This window comes from Fukomys damarensis, unplaced genomic scaffold, assembly GCF_012274545.1.
Source record: "Fukomys damarensis isolate Sample0158 unplaced genomic scaffold, DMR_v1.0_HiC HiC_scaffold_25, whole genome shotgun sequence".
In the NCBI taxonomy this organism is placed as follows: Eukaryota; Metazoa; Chordata; class Mammalia; order Rodentia; family Bathyergidae; genus Fukomys; species Fukomys damarensis.
In genome coordinates, this window is record NW_022900937.1 from 27,882,069 (window position 1) to 27,899,960 (window position 17,892).

The following is a 17,892-nucleotide window of genomic DNA, read 5'->3' on the forward strand; positions in this document are numbered from 1 at the left end:
TGGGGTCTCACTATGTAGTTGAGACTGACCGGGAACTCACTATGTAGCCCAGGCTGGTCTCAAACTCACAGCGATCCTCCTGCCTCAGCCTCCCGAGTGCTGGGATTACAGGCATGCACCACCACACCCAGCCTTTTCCAGTCTTACTACATGAGAAAGTGATTTTGTGTTAGTGACATTCTCTTTCTTGCTGCCCTGGAAACAGATTAGAGGAAATATCATTGATGCTCAGGAGCATGCTTGCTAGTGCCCAGAGTGTGTAGCAATTTAAAATCTAACACCTTCTATATTTTATAGTTTCTTATTTTATATTTTGGCCTTATATCTGCTTGGAACACACCCTTTGAATGTTTGTGATGAAAAAAATTAGGTTTATTTGGCCCCCGAAATGTACAGTTTACCACCGTAAATGTGTGATCAATCACTTGTTCCTCTTGATTTGTACTGCCAGCTCTATCTAATCTCACTGTAGAATAAAGCAGAAGTATGTCTTGATATTTCTCATAAATGTAGTGTGTCTAAATATTATCTCATATTCAGACTTACATAACTATAACTCTACAGTATGTCTCAAAAAATGGGAAGGGAATTTTGCTTTACTTTTTTGAGAATTGAAAAATAGAATGCTATCCTTTGTTTTTCTGAAGGGATTGTAGAAGATTTTTGTCACATTCATAGTTGTTTCCATGGTATTATAAATATACTTGTAGGAGGAATATAATTTGAAAAATTTTAGCAAATTACATTATCAAACATAGGTCTGCATTATTTTCTACATATTCAGGTCATCTTCTCCAATTTATTTTCCTTTGGTTTTTTGAGACAGGCATTTCCAGTGTAGTTCAAGTGACCTGGAACTCATTATGTAGCCCAGGCTTGGCAAGAGCTTGTGTTTTTCTTTCTTTCTTTTTAAAATATATATTTATATTTATGTACTATTTTATTTACAGATCTCTCTGAAGCATGTCAGAATTCTTATGGATAATATAACTTTCTATGCTAAAATGTTATTCACTGAGATGAATCTCTACAAAAAAAAAAATTTTTTTTAATGCAGTGCCTGCATTTAATTTAGAGGATTCTACCTGTGACCATTATCTTTCGACAGTAAAATCACGTGATTACAGATACAGAATAAATACAACAGCTGTTATAGTCATACTTACCATCTTCATTATAGGCAAAAGAGGCAAAATACTATAGAGTGCAAAGATTTAACAGTTGGAATACTCTGCAGTCCTTCTGGGAAACTATAGGTGGGAAATACTTAGTAAATTATCTATCACATGGCGGTCCAGTCCACCACAGTAATTGTCACTCTGCCCACGGAGTCAGCTGACTGCTGTTTTTCATCACTGAAAACTAGATTCACAGTTAGTCATTGCTCAGCAAGCTAATGATACTACCAATTAAAAAATCATTTAAACCCAGAAAGCTTAAGGTAAAGCATACTTGCTACTCATAACTACTTTTAGATATAATTGAGGCTACACTACTAGCAATTAGATAAAATTTCTGATTAAAAAAATTCAATTTGGTACTGTGCACTCTTAATTCCAGTTACCATATATACTTATTTGTTATTAACAGTTTAAGTTTATGTTCCAAAGAAATATAACAATCCACCAAAATGGTTACATTTAATTTTTCTTAAAGGCAGGTGAACTCAATTTAAGAACTGGCTTTTCTTGGTATTTCATTTTTAAATTACTGATACATATTTACCAGAGAAATAATTATACCTTCTGCCCAACATCAAATAGTTTCTGCAAGTTTCTAAGACAGATGCCTTTCTTGTTCAACTTCCAAAAAATAAATAATGTTTCTTTAACTGGAAGCATTTATGTTCCATAGCTCTCAGATGAACATTAAAAACAAAATACAAAAAGTGATGTCTTGGCTTTTGAATAGCCCACGCAGGTACATAAAGTATTTTCTGTTCCGGTACTTTCTCATTTCCAAAAGATATTTACTTCCTACAAACAGAACAAACAATCTTCATTTCAAACTATCGGTCTGTTCCCATGGTAACACGGCAGACCTTCTCGGTTACCGTAAGTCGCACCAGCTGACTGGAGCTTCTCAGTCTTGATATCTTGAGCTTGATCTGTTTTGTACAACAAACAAACTAAATCATCTGTTACTTTAATACACACTTTCCCACCGGTGTGCCTGTATTTGAGAACCACCCATGCTTTCATCAGGTCTGCCAGGAAGAGCTTCTCAGCCATATGCTGAACTCCTCCCAGGTCTGGTACTGTGGCATCTTGGCCTGGATGTTGACTCAAGGCTACCTGTCCACCAACTGCCGTGACCACCTCAAGGTGATGGCCAAGAACTTGTGTTTTTCTTTTGCCTCAACCCACCCAACTGCTGAGATTAAGTTCTTTTGATAGCATTTCAGGTGAAAGCAGCCTTATATACAAAAACAATTAAGCTTCGCTGTTAAATATATAATTTAAGGAAATTTCAGAGGTTACTGAGAAAAACAGTCCATTGGTAATTGTTAGAAAATGTTGATTTGGGGAATTTAAAATGTTTCCTTAAAAAAAACCTAGAATACATAAACTCTGTACAAAGAAACAAAAATTTTGGGTGGCCATGTCTGATCAGACTGCATAATTTAGAATAGAATGTCACTGGTTGAAAGTTTCTCTGCTCATTCCTTTGACGGCATTAATTTTGAACTAGTATTTATATTTAATTCAGCTGCATTTAATACACAAGATCTCATTTTCAAAATAACACCAATTTTCCTTCAGAGAAGGACCCTATTTTCAGCCGGAATTATATTTAAATGTTAACAATTCACAGAGCAAATGTTTTAAGTTCTGCATTGTACCCCACCAGCTGTACCTGTTACAGAAGACTAATGTCTACATAAAAAATTCTTTCACTCTTCCAATCCCACATCTTAAAGGCGTTTTCTCCTCCCTCATCTCTGACCTCAATGAGGAAATGTGGGAGTTTCAGACAGTATATATGTACACACTTTAGGTGGGATGCCTGATTCTGAGTACCAAGACAAGTGCAAGACAAGATCATTCTTAATCATGTTCCTGTGCCCCAAAAGCTGTGTGACAGAGTACTGACAACCTAGGAAAGATGAGACATTCAAAGGTACCCTAACTCCCTTATCCTGTAACAGCTGAAGAGCAAGAGGGCCATCAGCCTCCATTGGGACACAACCATTACTGACGGGCACCGAAGGTTACCCACCAATCCTGTAGTTTTTGGTAAACGAGAAGTTTAACTGAAGAGGTGTCACTAAGTTAAAGTGAAACTATGTTTGAAGAGCAATGGAAACTGTGGGTAATAAAATTCTAAGGTATTCTATGTGAGCAGATTTATAGATAAAAGAATTGGCAGCTGAGCATGCTAAATAAATCCCATGAAATACAAATTTCATGATAGTGTATTACATGTATTTTGCTAACAATGTTTCCACAAAAATTAACTCTATACTGTTGTATTGCATTTTTAAACTACTGTTGGCTGTTAGGGGAAATAACCATATCTGGCTGATGGTGAAAAAATACATGAGAATTCAGACAAATGAGCTGACAAATTCCCAGAATAGCAAATGAAAAGTTCTTTGTCAAAACAGAGGACCATAATGAAATAGCCTGAATGAATCTGCAATTAATGAATTAAAATCTTGTCCCATGAAAGAAGTTCTGGGGTGGAAGGATTTTAATATCAAAAATATTTAAAATAATTCCAACCATAGATTTGTTGACTAAATTAAAGCGGGGAGAAAACAATTTAGGGAGAGTATGCCCATTATGTTGTTTTATCTCTGACAAAATAAGCAACACTGCTTACACGGACAAAAAATCTGAAAATGCTGTGGAAAAAAATGACAACCAACATAACAGTGGGAGAGCGGGGCACAGTTAAGGCATCTAAAAAAATTCCAAGTGGCTGTACTTATTAAAATTTTTTATGCTACTATTTTTAAAAAAGATTTGAAAGCATTGAAAAACTTGCAAATTGTTTCAAATCCCTGTGTGACCAATTCAGATTTGCGAGCATCATTCAGATGTTTGCCAAGGACATTGGAGAAGCCTCTCACCCAGACAAACACGGGGTACAGAAGGGGCGGTCTCACACTGCATCAGCCCAGGGGTCTGTGTGGGGGTCAAGACCAAGGCCTTGTTATCTGGAAGGGAGTGGGAACTGTGGAATTTCCACTATTTGGGGAACAACCAGTGGTAGTTTTTCCAGATCCTCTGGTGTACAGGCTTATGATACTGGAGAACTTCGGTTGCATCTTGTACTTTGAACCACGTTCCCTTCCTTCCGATATGAATGGAATCTTCCCAGCCTTCTAATAGCTTGGTGACTGTTGGAACATGAATGTGTGTTTTGTGCCTTCAGTCTTGGTTCTGCTCACATATTCCCAGGAGTCTGCCTGATTTTCCTTTGTCTCCTGCCTCTTCACGAACCTCCCTCACAACTGCACCGCCGAGCTCCTCCTCAGGCTCCATCCTCCTCCTGGGAGGACCCCCCTGGTCTGGGCACAACTGTTCCTCATGGGCAGCACCTCCTGCTGTTCTCTGCGGAAGCTCAGGCACCCTGTCCGCTTCTTGATTCTCTAGGTCACAGGTCCAGGTCTCGTTGGGCTTGAATTTCTTCATAGAGGCGGGCGCCGGTGGCCACTGTCACCTCAACAGGCAGTGGGGCGAGTGTGAGTTGGGGCTGTGGGCAAGGGGCAAGGTGGAGAGACCCATCAGCCGGGACATGGCCCCTTTTACACGCTGCAGGACAGGGACACCAGGCACTAGAACCTGGGTGCCAGAAAGGAAGCGCTTCTGCTGTTACCAGGCCTGCCGCTCTCCGTGGAGCCTGCCCTCCATGGAGCCTGCCGTCACTAACCTCAGCTCTGCTGCTGCCTAGGCCTTCTGCCAGAGAAAGAGAGAGGCTCCTGGCTTCAGGCCTGCTCCGGGAGAAGATAGTTGCTAGGCACCAGGTCAACTTGAACAGGGGTGCTACAGTCTTCCTTTGGTTTTTTGAGATCTGGATTCCCTCTGTTGCTCAGGCTTCCTTGAACTCAAGTAGCCCAGGCCGAAGAAGAACTTGTGTTGTAGCTGGACATGGTGGTGTAAGCTGAAATCCCAGCACTTTGGGAGGCCAGATGGGAGGATTGCCATGAGTTGGAGGCCAGCCTGGGCCATGTAGTGAGTTCAACACCAGCCTGAACTTCATAGGGAGACACTGTCTGAAAACAAAACCCTGAAAAAGAACTTGAGGTTTTCTTCTGCCTCAGCCCTCCCAACTGCTGGGATTATAGACATGTGTACCATGTCTCATCAGAGTTTTATCTGTGTGTAGTATTTTTCTCTATGACTGTATTACAGATTTTTAAAGAATTTGTTGTTAAGGTTTTACAAAGGTGGATATATAAATGGTTGGAGGTGAATGTCTATTTCTCATTGTTGATAAAGTCTTTACAGTGATTGTGAGGAGGATTTTCTTGTATAAGAGACAATATTGGCACAGATTGAGACAAGTAGCAGAATGGTCCAGCTGTTAACTCCTTTTAAAGGCTGCAAAAATTGATAAAAGTTCAGTCTTTCAACAGTGTGTTTTTAAAATATAGTTTCTTCCATACAGTGTTCATAAGTTCCTTCTTGCTCTTTTGATTCTATTAATAACATCATTTTTTAAAACCTGTAGCATGTCAAAAACCCATCCTTAAAGCTAAACCAAAGGCCGTTTCTTTCTCTAGTTATTATATGCATACTGATCTTGATTTAAAAGATTTGAGAGCTGTTCTTTTATACTAGGTTTTCTGATTGGGAATCCCATGGCCTTTTGTATTCATATAGTTTTAATAAGTATTGAAACTATGAAAAAGAGTATGATATTTTTCAGTTGATCTCTGAGAAGATAGATCTCTTGTCATTCTCAGATGTTACATCTTGATATTTTTCATCATCTGTGCCTAATGAATTTGCCTCTTCCATTTCAATCCTTTTGTCACTGATTTCCTCTCATTATAACATGACGCATGAATTTTGGTCCGTGACATGACAGTGGAGACAGTGAATATCCTTGACTCATTTCTCGTCCTAAAAGAATTCTTGTACAGTGTCTCCATTAAGAGGCCCATATGTTAGTTTTCTGGTATATGTGCTCTATCTAGTTGTTAATAACTTTTGGCTTTTGCTTGGAATCCTTTAATACAAAATTAATAGAAATTAAGATTTAGAAAACATGTTTATGCCAAGATTCAAATAATCTCGATGTTTTTCTTTGTTGATTTATATTTCTGATGCTAAACTACCCTAATTCTTGATAAAACATACAAGCATCACTTAGTTATACTTTCATGGCATTCTGAGTTTGTGAGTGTGTGTGTTGGTGTGTGTGGTACTTCGCATTGCACCTGTGCCATCACATATGCTAGGTACCAGTGCTACATGAGGAATTGTACAGACTATGTACATTACAGTATTTAGAACAAAGGAAACTGTAACTTGACTTTGCTCTTATTTGTAGTACTGCAGTATATAATAGAACATAAAGCTATAGTATTGTACTGTAGTGTAGCAAAAATTACAGTGCATTATAAGTCATAGTATACAAAATAAAGACATTAAAATCTATCAGCAAATGTATGGAACTGTGCAAAAGAAAAGACAGGTCATAAATCTGAGCAGTGAGTTGCAAGTTTTAACTGTGTGTCTCAGTCATAAGTCTAAACAGTCATTAAACAAGTAGCTCAATTAGTGCCAGTTTCACTGGAAAGGATATTTGCCTTTTACAGTGAGCTTTACAGAGTCAAGCAGTTTTATGGTTCTGTGATACCTTATACATTACATTACTGCTCTGTCCACCTCTGCAGTAGACACCTTGGAGGATAGAAAGTATGTGGTAAAAGATTTTACTAGTCAGTATAAAACAAAAATTAAACACATAAATGGCACGCGCACCTCGCCAGCAAGGAGCACGCAACACTCAGGATTCTTCTGAAGCACGCTTTATTGGAGGTTCTTCTGCATTCTTCAAGATGGCGGAAAGACCCCGAGCCGGATGTGAGCCTGCCTTTTATAGCCTCTCGGGTGACGTGGCCCATTTCTATTGGTCAATGCCGGCCTGCATCATTCTGATGAGCCAAGCGCCTCTTCTGCGCAGGCGTGAACCACCGTCACCGGCGGATTCACCTCCGGAATTCATGCAGGGCATGAAGAACCCGGAAATAATGGCGCGTGACATCTCCCCCTTCCTTAAAATAACTAGAGCTCAGGAGGAGCCTGTCAACCACCCCGGCCGGAAGGTGGTCGAAGCAGGTATTCCATGTGAGCAACTGTTGGATCACCTTAGCTCGTGCAATGAGGAGAACCTCTGAGCGGTGCAAAGGCTGATCAACGAGATTGTAAAAGGACATGCCTGATTCTGGTGCAATGGACTAATCCACAGAGTGCAGAGGCCATGTCCAAGGAGGTAGAGAGATGCAGATATTTATGGCTCCCGAATGAGCAAGGCATAGGCAGATAATGACCAACGTTCAAGCTATTGTAAATTGGCCAACCAAACAGCAGGCGAGTATCCGGCTTCAAGGGCAGCGAAAGCTTGCATCAACATGATATTATCATTTTGTCTCTGTCGTCTCAGCTTACATAACCACCAAAATCCCAAAAACACTGCCAAAGCCAACAAAGCAATCATTGATCCCATTCCAGCCCACTCCTTCAGAATAGATACAGCATTTACAATCCAATCAGATATACCTTGTGCAAAAACAATGTCTACTCGGGTAGAATTAACATGAGCAATGGCTACTCTCAATTGTCTAACCAATTGATCAAAACGTCCCGTCCAATTTGATGTCAAATATATAGAGAGTTCCCTAGATAGATTCGCAGCTCTTGACATATTATGATATTGTACAGGTGTAACACAGAGTCCTGGCATCCTCCACATACATCCTATTTGGGCCAATTGCCATAACACATCAAGTCGCTCTTGCACTAAATCAACCCTTTGATTAACAATCATTAACCCTCCCTTCAAATGGGCATTAACAGAGGTTTGCATATCGAGCGCAGAGGCTACATTGGCTGACAAATTATTCAAAGCAGTTGCGGTTTGTACTGACGTGGAAAAGGAGACGGCGGCTGCGGTCGCACCAGCGGCTGCAATAGTTATCGCCGATACTATTGCTGCCGTAATCTCAAAATCTCTCTTAGATCTTACAATACTCAAGGGATTCGTCACTTCCGTTGGCACAGGAATGAATCGAAGCATTCAGACGATCACAGCATGAGGAAATTCGGTAGCGTCCCAGCAGGATGCGTACCAACAAGTATCATTGGCACAATTGAGTTCCACAGTCTGCGAGAGAGTCACATTAGCCACAAGCCAAAGAAATGGTGGCCACATGCAAACTGGAGTGGGTGCGAAAGTGATGTTGCGCAGACCATTGAAGTGTTGTGGTGATGTTGATGGTCCTGTTGTTGGTGGTGAAAAGAACTAACCATAAGTAGGTGGAGCAGAAGAGAAGAGAGAATACCTGGACCAAAGGGTTATTGTCATAAACAATATGCTGGAAAACCTGCATGGTCAAACAATATAAATACATTTTGTATACCAGAAAAATAGCAATAATAATTATAATGAATTCTTATATCCTGTAATGTGGCTTTGTATCAACAGGATCTCCCCCCACCCCTTTTTTATTTTTTTAACAGAAAATAACCATCAGAAACATATTTATAATTCAGACCTTTGATAACCAACAATATTCCCAACAACATATTTAACAAGATGTATCTTTTTATAAGGCTATAAAAAATTATTTTGGTGGCTCCCATTAGTGAACAAAGATCAGAATAAACTTTCTGAGCAGCTGCTTCTTTATTCACCAACAGGAGCATATCCAAACTTGAAGGTTGTATTTAAATATCTTTTAAATTTTTTATTTGATCCTATAAAGCCAGGTTGTAGAAATCAACAATCTACTTGCATTTGACGTCATTCTGATCAAGAACATACAAACATCTTTGAACATTTAAGACAGACAAACATATAACACTTAAGACAGACAAACATATAAGACAATTTTAACGAGTGCACTCAGATGGTTTTGGCCAATTGAATTATCTTACTACTTCCTCTTTTTCGGGCGGCTCCCCTGAGGACTCCGACGCGGTCTCGGAGTCCTCCGAGGAGCCCTCCGAATTACTTTCCTTTTCTGCTAATGTTAATCTTTTTAGTTCATCTAGGGCAGGGTAGAGGCCCGTTGAGGCCTCAATAGGGCCGGAAATTTGGCTCCCTTCTTCTTGAGCTCCCGTTGTTCTCCGTTTTTGTCTAGACTTACTTCTTTCTTCCCTCTCCGTTTCTGATACACTGTCTTGATGCTCCCTAAATAATTTTTGTCCCTCTCGCACCTTGTCATTGCAGCGCTTATCCTCCAAACAGGCTCTAATCATCTTCCACACTGGTAAAACCCCCGGTCTTAAGGTATTCTTATCTTTCTCTCGCTGGAGGTCTTTTCCTAATTTTTCCCAGGATGGGATCGTGAGTGACCCGGTACCGCTGAACCAGGGCGCCGCTCGATCCACTTCCTTTAAAAACCTCCTTAAAACCTGCTCCGATATTTTTAACTCCCTTTCCTTCAAAAGGCTTTGTAAAGCATAAACCAGTGATTGTGAAGTTGAATTTCCCATTTCTCCCTTATCTACGAATGTGGGCGACCGACAAAGTTAAACCTGTTGGAGTAAACAAATCAAAACACCCGCCCACACCAGACAGCGTACCTCTCGGAAAGTTGGTGGATCCTCCCCTCCTGCGTCTCAGTTCTGAATCCTCCTGAAGTCAGGGGTCTCCGCTGATGCCGGCGATGATGGTCGTCGCTTCCCGGGTTTCGGCACCACTTGTCACGCGCACCTCGCCAGCAAGGAGCACGCAACACTCAGGATTCTTCTGAAGCACGCTTTATTGGAGGTTCTTCTGCATTCTTCAAGATGGCGGAAAGACCCCGAGCCGGATGCGAGCCTGCCTTTTATAGCCTCTCGGGTGACGTAGCCCATTTCTATTGGTCAATGCCGGCCTGCGTCATTCTGACGAGCCAAGCGCCTCTTCTGCGCAGGCGTGAACCACCGTCACCGGCGGATTCACCTCCGGAATTCATGCAGGGCATGAAGAACCCGGAAATAATGGCGCGTGACACATAAAACCATCATAGAGGCAAGACTAACATTGATAATTAGTTGTTCAGTTGTTTCCTGTGGTGCACAAGTGCACATATAAACCTTGAGAAAATATGTGCACCCATACGACATGGGACATTTCTACATACCAAAAATTTGAAACATAACACTTCTAAAGGTATGTTTATATCTGAGAATTTCTTTAATGACAAATGAATCAGCTTTATTATCCCTCCAAGAATTATTGGAAGCAATAGTCCTTGGAAGTGAGCCCAAGGGAAAGAGTGCCTGAGAAATGTTTCTGGTCCTTCCACAAAGCTGTTCTGCCTGTATGGTATGTGATCAAAAACATCAGAAAACCATGCTCCATATCACTCCCTTCTGGATCAGAGCAAGACAAACATATATTTTTTGAGGTTACTTTGCTTGTCTCAATATACAAAATATATAAGGCAGTTTATTCATTCCCGGTATTAGACATTATAGAAATAATACGTAGTTTGAAGGCATTCATCTTCTCACGAATGCTGTGCTTAATTGCACAGGATGCTTAGTGACTATGCCCAAAATAGAATAGGCTACATGCATTCTTCATTTTATACCTGAGTCCTGTTCCTGTGATTAGGTTGCTAAATGAATGAGGTGCTAAGTGAGGAATTCTGTATAGTGTGTACTTAACAATATCCAGGACAAGGAAATGGTCAAAGGGAACTCCAACTTGGTAACTTTGCTTTTATTTGCATAACCCTTTTGCAATACTGTAATATATAACATAAAAATACAGTACTGTACTGTACAGTATACTCAGTAAAAATTAGAGTACTGTATTAACAAAGTGTACTGTGCAGCTCTATCAGTATGGGTACGTCTGTACAGAAAAAAATATGAGGCATAAATCTGAAATAACATGACTCAGTTTTAAGTCCAAACATTCACTGCAACAGGTAGGTCATTAAATGAAGAATATCTATATTGGCTGCAGTGCTTCTATCTAGTATATTCTTGAGTATTTTCTAAAGTGCTGGTTTAGCATTCATTCAGGTGATCTTTTTCTTGAAATGCCCTTAATTCTCCTATTTTAAAAGCAATGTTGCTGGGTAAGTTAAACTAGGTTGGAAGTTATTCATGCTTAGGGCTTGAAATACATTACTGCAAGCTCTTGTGCCTTTAAGGTTTGTATTCAGAAGTCTGTTATACATTACTCTGGAAACTTAGGCAGGAGGATCACCCTGAGTCAAGGCTAGCTTGACCTGCATAGTGAATTCAAGACCAACCTGAACTGTATAGTGAGACCCTATCTCAAAAAAAAAAGTTTGTTATCATTATAATTGGTTTACTGTTATAGGTGAAAATTTTTTTCTCTGCACTAAATTTTTGTTGTTGATTTTGGATATCTACCAGTATAACAAGGATATGCCTTGGTGAGCTTTTTCCCTCCTACATTTTTGGTGTTCTCTAAGTCTTCTATTTTTAACTTTTTTTATCTTCGGGAATTTTTCTACTATGATTTCTGTGAACACATTAGTAATTTCAACTATGTTACCTTCTAGCTTTTCTCTAACTCCAGTTAGCCTTAGGTTGGTCTGTTTAGTGTTATCTATTAGCTGCTGGATGGTCTTTTCTTCTCTTGTCCTGTGGCTTCTTTGAGTACTTCTGCATAAATTACTGTTTGTCCTCAATTTCACACTGATTGGTGAGTCTTGGGACTCTCCCCAGGCGGGGCATATGGGCCACACTGCATAGCTGGAAAGGGCCACGCAGCCAGCCTCATCATGCCCCCTGAGATGGGTCCATAGCCCTAGCATGTGACCAGGGGCCTGGCATTCAGTTGATTGGTCCATTACCACATTTCCCTTTCTATTACACCTTAGAAGGTTTTACATGTCTGTGACAGGTAAGCACTTCATGACATTGAGCTATAATGTAATATGTCTTCCTTAATTTAAGTTCACTGTTAGATATTCTCCAGTGAATACAGTAATACTTTTCATTCAAGTTTTAAATTACCATTCAGAATTTTACTTTGTGTTTATTTGTAGTTTTGTCTATGAAACCAGTTTCAAGTTTCACAATGCTGGGTAATATAATCAGAGGAGGAAGAGGTCTATTTCCTAAATAATACTATGAAAATAGATAAATTTTCAATTTTCTGTCAGAGCAAGAACCCCAGTTCTTTTTACCCCATGTCTGATCTAGTAGACTCTTTCCATGAACCATGCTTTACAAAAATGTAGAAATAAAAGTATGGTTAACCAACAGGAGAACTTGTATTCCTGTTCTGTTTCTTTAGCAGTGAATTCCCATCTAGGATCAAAATTCCTCCATGTCAAGTGATGTCGATAAAGAATAAGTGCTTGATGACCAAGGCATGAAGTAACCATTTTGGGGGGAGCTCAGCTTCATTTCAGCGTTTTATGAGTAAATTTGCGATATTTCATGTTGTGAGTCTCACTGTTTTCCTGAAAATATATTTCTGATGATTTAGAAGGCAGTGACCTTTGAGGATGTGGCCGTGAACTTTACCATGGAGGAGTGGGCTTTGTTGGATCCATCCCAGAAGAAGCTCTACAAAGATGTGATGTGGGAAAACTTTAGGAATGTGATGGCTATAGGTAAGGAAGACGTCAGTTCTCATTTATTCAATCAGGGGATATTGCTTATTCCTCATCAGCACAATTTACTTTATTGGAATATGGAAATATTTTCATGAATTTTCCAGGCATTGTCACATTATACCATGAGTCTAACTGAATGCTAATAATTGTGTGTGATATAGTAACTCATCATTATATTACTTTTTCTACATGTTAGGAAGAAATTGGGATGACCAGAGAATTGAAGATGAGTACAAAAATTACTGGGAAAATCTAAGGTAATATGCACTCAAAAGAATGTCCCTCAAAAATCAGAAATATTGAAACCAAGCAAACTATGCAAAGGAGGTCCATGTTAAGAAAAAAAAAATACAGAATCAGATATGGTGACATGTGCCTATAATCCCAACAGTTGGGCTAATGAGGCAGGAGGACTGCTAGGAGTTTGAGGCCAGCTTGTGATACATAGTGAATTTGAGGCCAGCATGAACTATGTAGGGAGGCCTCTCAAAAATCAAACAATAGGGCCAGGGATTAGCTCAGTGGTGCCACCTCCTGCCTTGCACGTGCAAAGACCCAAGTTCCATCCTCTGTACCAAAAAAAAAAAAAAAAATTAAAATGAGGCCAGACCATGTTCAGATTTATTTAATTGCACAAAATTCAGTATCTAGAATCTGACAAATGCTGACTTGAAATATCACAATAACTAAAATGTAAGGAATGTTGAGCTTATGCCACAAGTGACATTATCTATCTAAAGTATAATAATAAATTATTGTCTATATTCAAGATTATAAAACCATTGCCTGAAATTGTATTTAGGCATTGATTATAGGTTTATATGAAATTTTTGTGTTTTGTTAAGTGCCAAGTGCAGCATATCTAATTACATATAGATATATTTTCCAAAGACTGCTTTCTTATGAAACAAATTATATAAGTAATGCTGTATTTATTTAAATGTAATGGAGTATTTGCAGCATTGATAACCTTGAGGAGCTATTAAAAATCCATAATCCTGTTTTCATAATAGGTTTTTTCAAACAGTCCTCTAAAGCATTTAGTCTATGTTCCAAAATACAGCATTAGAATGCACCTTCTCTAAATGTTGGTGGGAATGTCATTGTAGTGCAACCTCTGTGGAAATGTGTAGAGAGGCTCTTCAAAAACATAAAATAGAAATTCCGCTTTTTCCAGGTATACTTCTACTGGGTGTGTTCTCCAAAGTTAAAGTAATCGTATTACACTGATATATACATATCCATGTTTGTAGCAGTAAAACTCACAAAAGTGAAGCTTTGGAAACAGCCTAGATGCACACTCAGAGATGAGTAGAAAGGAAAAATGTGATAGCCTGGGCAGGATGGAGATTCTGGGAAGCTGAGGCACATTCCTGCTGTCTGGACAATGTAATGATTGATGAGACTCAGTCTCTTAATAAAAGATAAATAATTCTGAGAACGTAGTTTAGTGTTAAACCCTGGGATCAGTCTCCAGCACTGAAAATAATATGTTGTGTATGGGATGGGATGGCATTCAGCCATAAAGCCATAAAGGAGAATGAAATGGTGTTATTTGCCAAAATGTGGATGGTTCTTAGACCCACATTACCTTAAATAAGACAACTGCAGGAAGTTCAATATCATGTGTTGTATTTTGCAGCATAAATACATAATATGAATTAAGTAAAATAAAGGACAAATGACAGAAAAGAGAAAAGCATACATTTTGGAGAGGGTGAAGATGCTAAGGGGAAGGGGTAGAGTGATGCAGGAAGTGTATGAAAAATAATACATATATATAAATCATTCAAAATGAAAGCAACCAGTATGTATTGCAAACATCAATTCCAAACTCCCGAGTGAATACTGTTTTGGTAAAACTGTTTCCAAGATATCATCCAGAGTGTACAGTAAATTCATGATTGAGTACACTTATGGGGCATCAAATCAGATATCCTCTTGGTCAACCATTAATATAAAAATACTCTTAAATATGACTGGTTGTTTTCTTGTTTTTTTCTTTGACAGAAATGCAAAGGTAGTTAATTTATGGTATCAATATGGAAAAATGATTTTTGTGACTCCTGATACAAATGTACACATGAAACCGCGTGGTATAAAAGCAGGTGATAGCCTTGCATGTGGAAAGCCTTTGATTGGTCATTCATCGCCAACTGTACCCATCATAAATAAAACTGGACTCCAATCACATGAGCTTCATGGGTCAGAACAAAAGCTGTCTAAGAAGAAAGAGAAAACCTCCACTCACTTTCAGCACTTTGAGAAACGTGCAAAGACAAATCCTGAAGAAAAACCCTGTGGATATAAACAGTGTGGAAAATCCCACTGTGATTGCAGTGAAGCAAGTAATGCTGAAAAGAAATCGATTGCATATAAGCACGATGTGAGGTCCTTCGATACACCCAATTGTGTTCAAATCCAGAAAAGAAATCACAAAAGGTTGAATACCTATATATGTATACATTGTGGAAAAGTTTTGAATTCTCGCCGTGATATTCAGAAACATAAAAGAACTCACAGTGGAACAGAATCTTGCGCATATAAACACTGTTTGAAATCCTTAAATAATGACACCTCATTTACTAATCATGAAAGTCCCCACACTGGGAGAAAACGCTATGTATGTAAGCAATGTGGGAAAGCTTTCACTTCACAGAATAATTATAAAATACATGAAAGGACTCATACTGGGGAAAAACCTTATGTATGTAAGCAGTGTGGGAAAGCTTTCAGGGCACACAATTATTGTAAAATGCACGAAAGAACTCACACTGGGGAGAAACCTTATGTGTGTAAGCAATGTGGGAAAGCTTTCACTAGGCACAATCAGTGTAAAATACATGAAAGGACTCACACTGGGGAGAAACCTTATGTATGTAAACAATGTGGTAAAGCTTTTATCAGGCAGAGTCAATGTAAAATACATGAAAGGACTCACACTGGGGAGAAGCCCTATGTATGTAAACAATGTGGCAAAGCTTTCATGAGGCAGAGTCAGTGTAAAATACATGAAAGGACTCACACTGGGGAGAAACCCTATGTATGTAAGTATTGTATGAAAGCCTTCATCAGGCAGAGTCAGTGTAAAATACATGAAAGGACTCACACTGGGGAGAAACCCTATGTATGTAAACAATGTGGGAAAGCTTTCACGACACAGAGTGATTATCAAAGACATGAAAGGACCCACACTGGGGAGAAACCATATGTATGTAAGCACTGTGGGAAAGCTTTCATCAGGCACAGCCAGTGTAAAATACATGAAAGGACTCACAGTGGGGAGAAACCCTATGTATGTAACCAATGTGGAAAAGCTTTCAAGACTCAAGGTTATTGTAAGATACATGAAAGGACTCATACTATGGAAAAACCCTATGTATGTAAGCAGTGTGGAAAATCTTTCAGGACACACATTTCTTGCAAAATACATGAAAGGATTCACACTGGGGAGAAGCCTTATGTATGTAAGCAATGTGGGAAAGCTTTCACAGCGCGGAGTTATTGTAAAGTACATGAGAAGACTCACACTGGGGAGAAACCCTATGTATGTAAGCAATGTGGGAAAGCTTTTAGTGCACGCAATAATTGTCAAAAACATGAAAGGACTCACACTGGGGAGAAACCCTATGTATGTAAGCAATGTGGGAAAGCTTTTACTACACGTGATAATTGTCAAAATCATGAAAGGACTCACACTGTGGAGAAACTCTATGCATGTAAGCAATGTGGCAAATCTTTCAGCACACACAGGAATTGTCAAAGGCATGCAAGGTATCACAAAGTATAGAAACCCTATGTATGTAAGCAATATGGAAAAGCCTTTTAATTATTCTAGTACTAAACAGACATTAAAAAATTTAAGAGGAAATTAACTTTAAATATATAAAGTTACTGACATGGAATACAGTGCAAAGAAGCTCTTTCTTTGTATATAATATAAAAAAACAATACATAGTTATTATTACATACCTGAAGGAATACATAGAACTGAATCTGAACCATATGGGAAATGTTTTATTTTCTCAGTCCACTCAAGTTCAGGAAAAAATTCTCACATGAGAGGGAAGCCATATGCAGACAATAAACATGGGAAAGTTCCATTTTTTCTAGGTAGCCTGAAAAATAAAACCCACTGAAGTCAGAACCTATGTAAATAATGTGTGAAAGATTTTTGCTTCTGATAACATGAAATCTAGTGTAAATACTGAATATGAGGTACATATCAAAGTGACAGAGGCATGTTAGGGGTGAGATACATTGTTTCAACCACTGGAGCAGAGATGACCTTCCTCCAGTATATCTATAGACTGAAACACTGATGAGATTGAAAAAATGCATAATAATGTTAATTCAGAATAACCACACAGCTTATATCTAAGTTTTCAGTACATGGCCTTTAAGGGACAGTTTACCTGCAAACCAGCACCTTATTTGTATGGGTAAAGGCAAGTTTATACAATCAAATTTTATTGAGTCTTGAAAGAAAACATTTCGTTTGTAACTGTAGATTAACCAAGAGGTCATTATGTGAAATATGCCACATAGACAAAGCTTGATGTTTTTTGTTTTTGTTTTGCTTTTTGAGATAGGGTTTTGCTTTGTAGTTCAGGTTGGCCCTGAACTCACTGTATAGCCCAGGCTGGCCCAGAACACGTGGCAAACCTCCTGGCTCAGCCTCCTGAGTTGGGATTATAGATGTGCACCACTATGTCTGGCTCCATACTTGTTATTAACATCTTAAATTGACAATTTATCAGAAGCAGAGAATTTAGTGATGGCTGTGACATGTGGCTAGGGAAGTTGAGATGTTAATGAGAAAGCAGTTTGTAGAGTACAAAATGGCATAGGTTACTTAGTGGCTACAGTAATTAATACAGTGCCACATAGGATTACAGCTTGCTAAAAGTTGCTTTTAGTGTTTTCTCCATATACCCAAAAGGTGATTGATTATGTTAGGTGATACAGATGCTACCAAAGAATGTAGCAATTTCACAATATAAAAAGCAAATTGTGCTCTATACTTTCAATGTACGATTTTTTTGTTTAATGAGCACAGTTAAATTTAGCAGAATTAACATGATTGTGGTTTCATGATAAATGCCCAGAATCTCTCCTTC

At 38.9% G+C, this 17,892-nt stretch overlaps 1 protein-coding gene and 2 pseudogenes across 1 annotated transcript in view; 1 reads left to right on the top strand and 2 right to left on the bottom strand.

Annotated features, from left to right (window-relative positions):
- LOC104865498 (zinc finger protein 14) overlaps window positions 1–17,892 on the top strand; it is a 67,348-nt gene that overhangs the window by 4,614 nt on the left and 44,842 nt on the right. Inside the window, exons 2-4 of the mRNA XM_010629022.2 lie at window positions 12,643–12,769; window positions 12,969–13,029; window positions 14,783–16,546. Of these exons, the coding sequence (XP_010627324.1) occupies window positions 12,643–12,769; window positions 12,969–13,029; window positions 14,783–16,546 (1,952 nt within the window). The remainder of the gene's footprint in view (window positions 1–12,642; window positions 12,770–12,968; window positions 13,030–14,782; window positions 16,547–17,892) is intronic.
- LOC104865497 lies at window positions 2,009–2,266 on the bottom strand (annotated as a pseudogene).
- LOC104865555 lies at window positions 4,035–4,640 on the bottom strand (annotated as a pseudogene).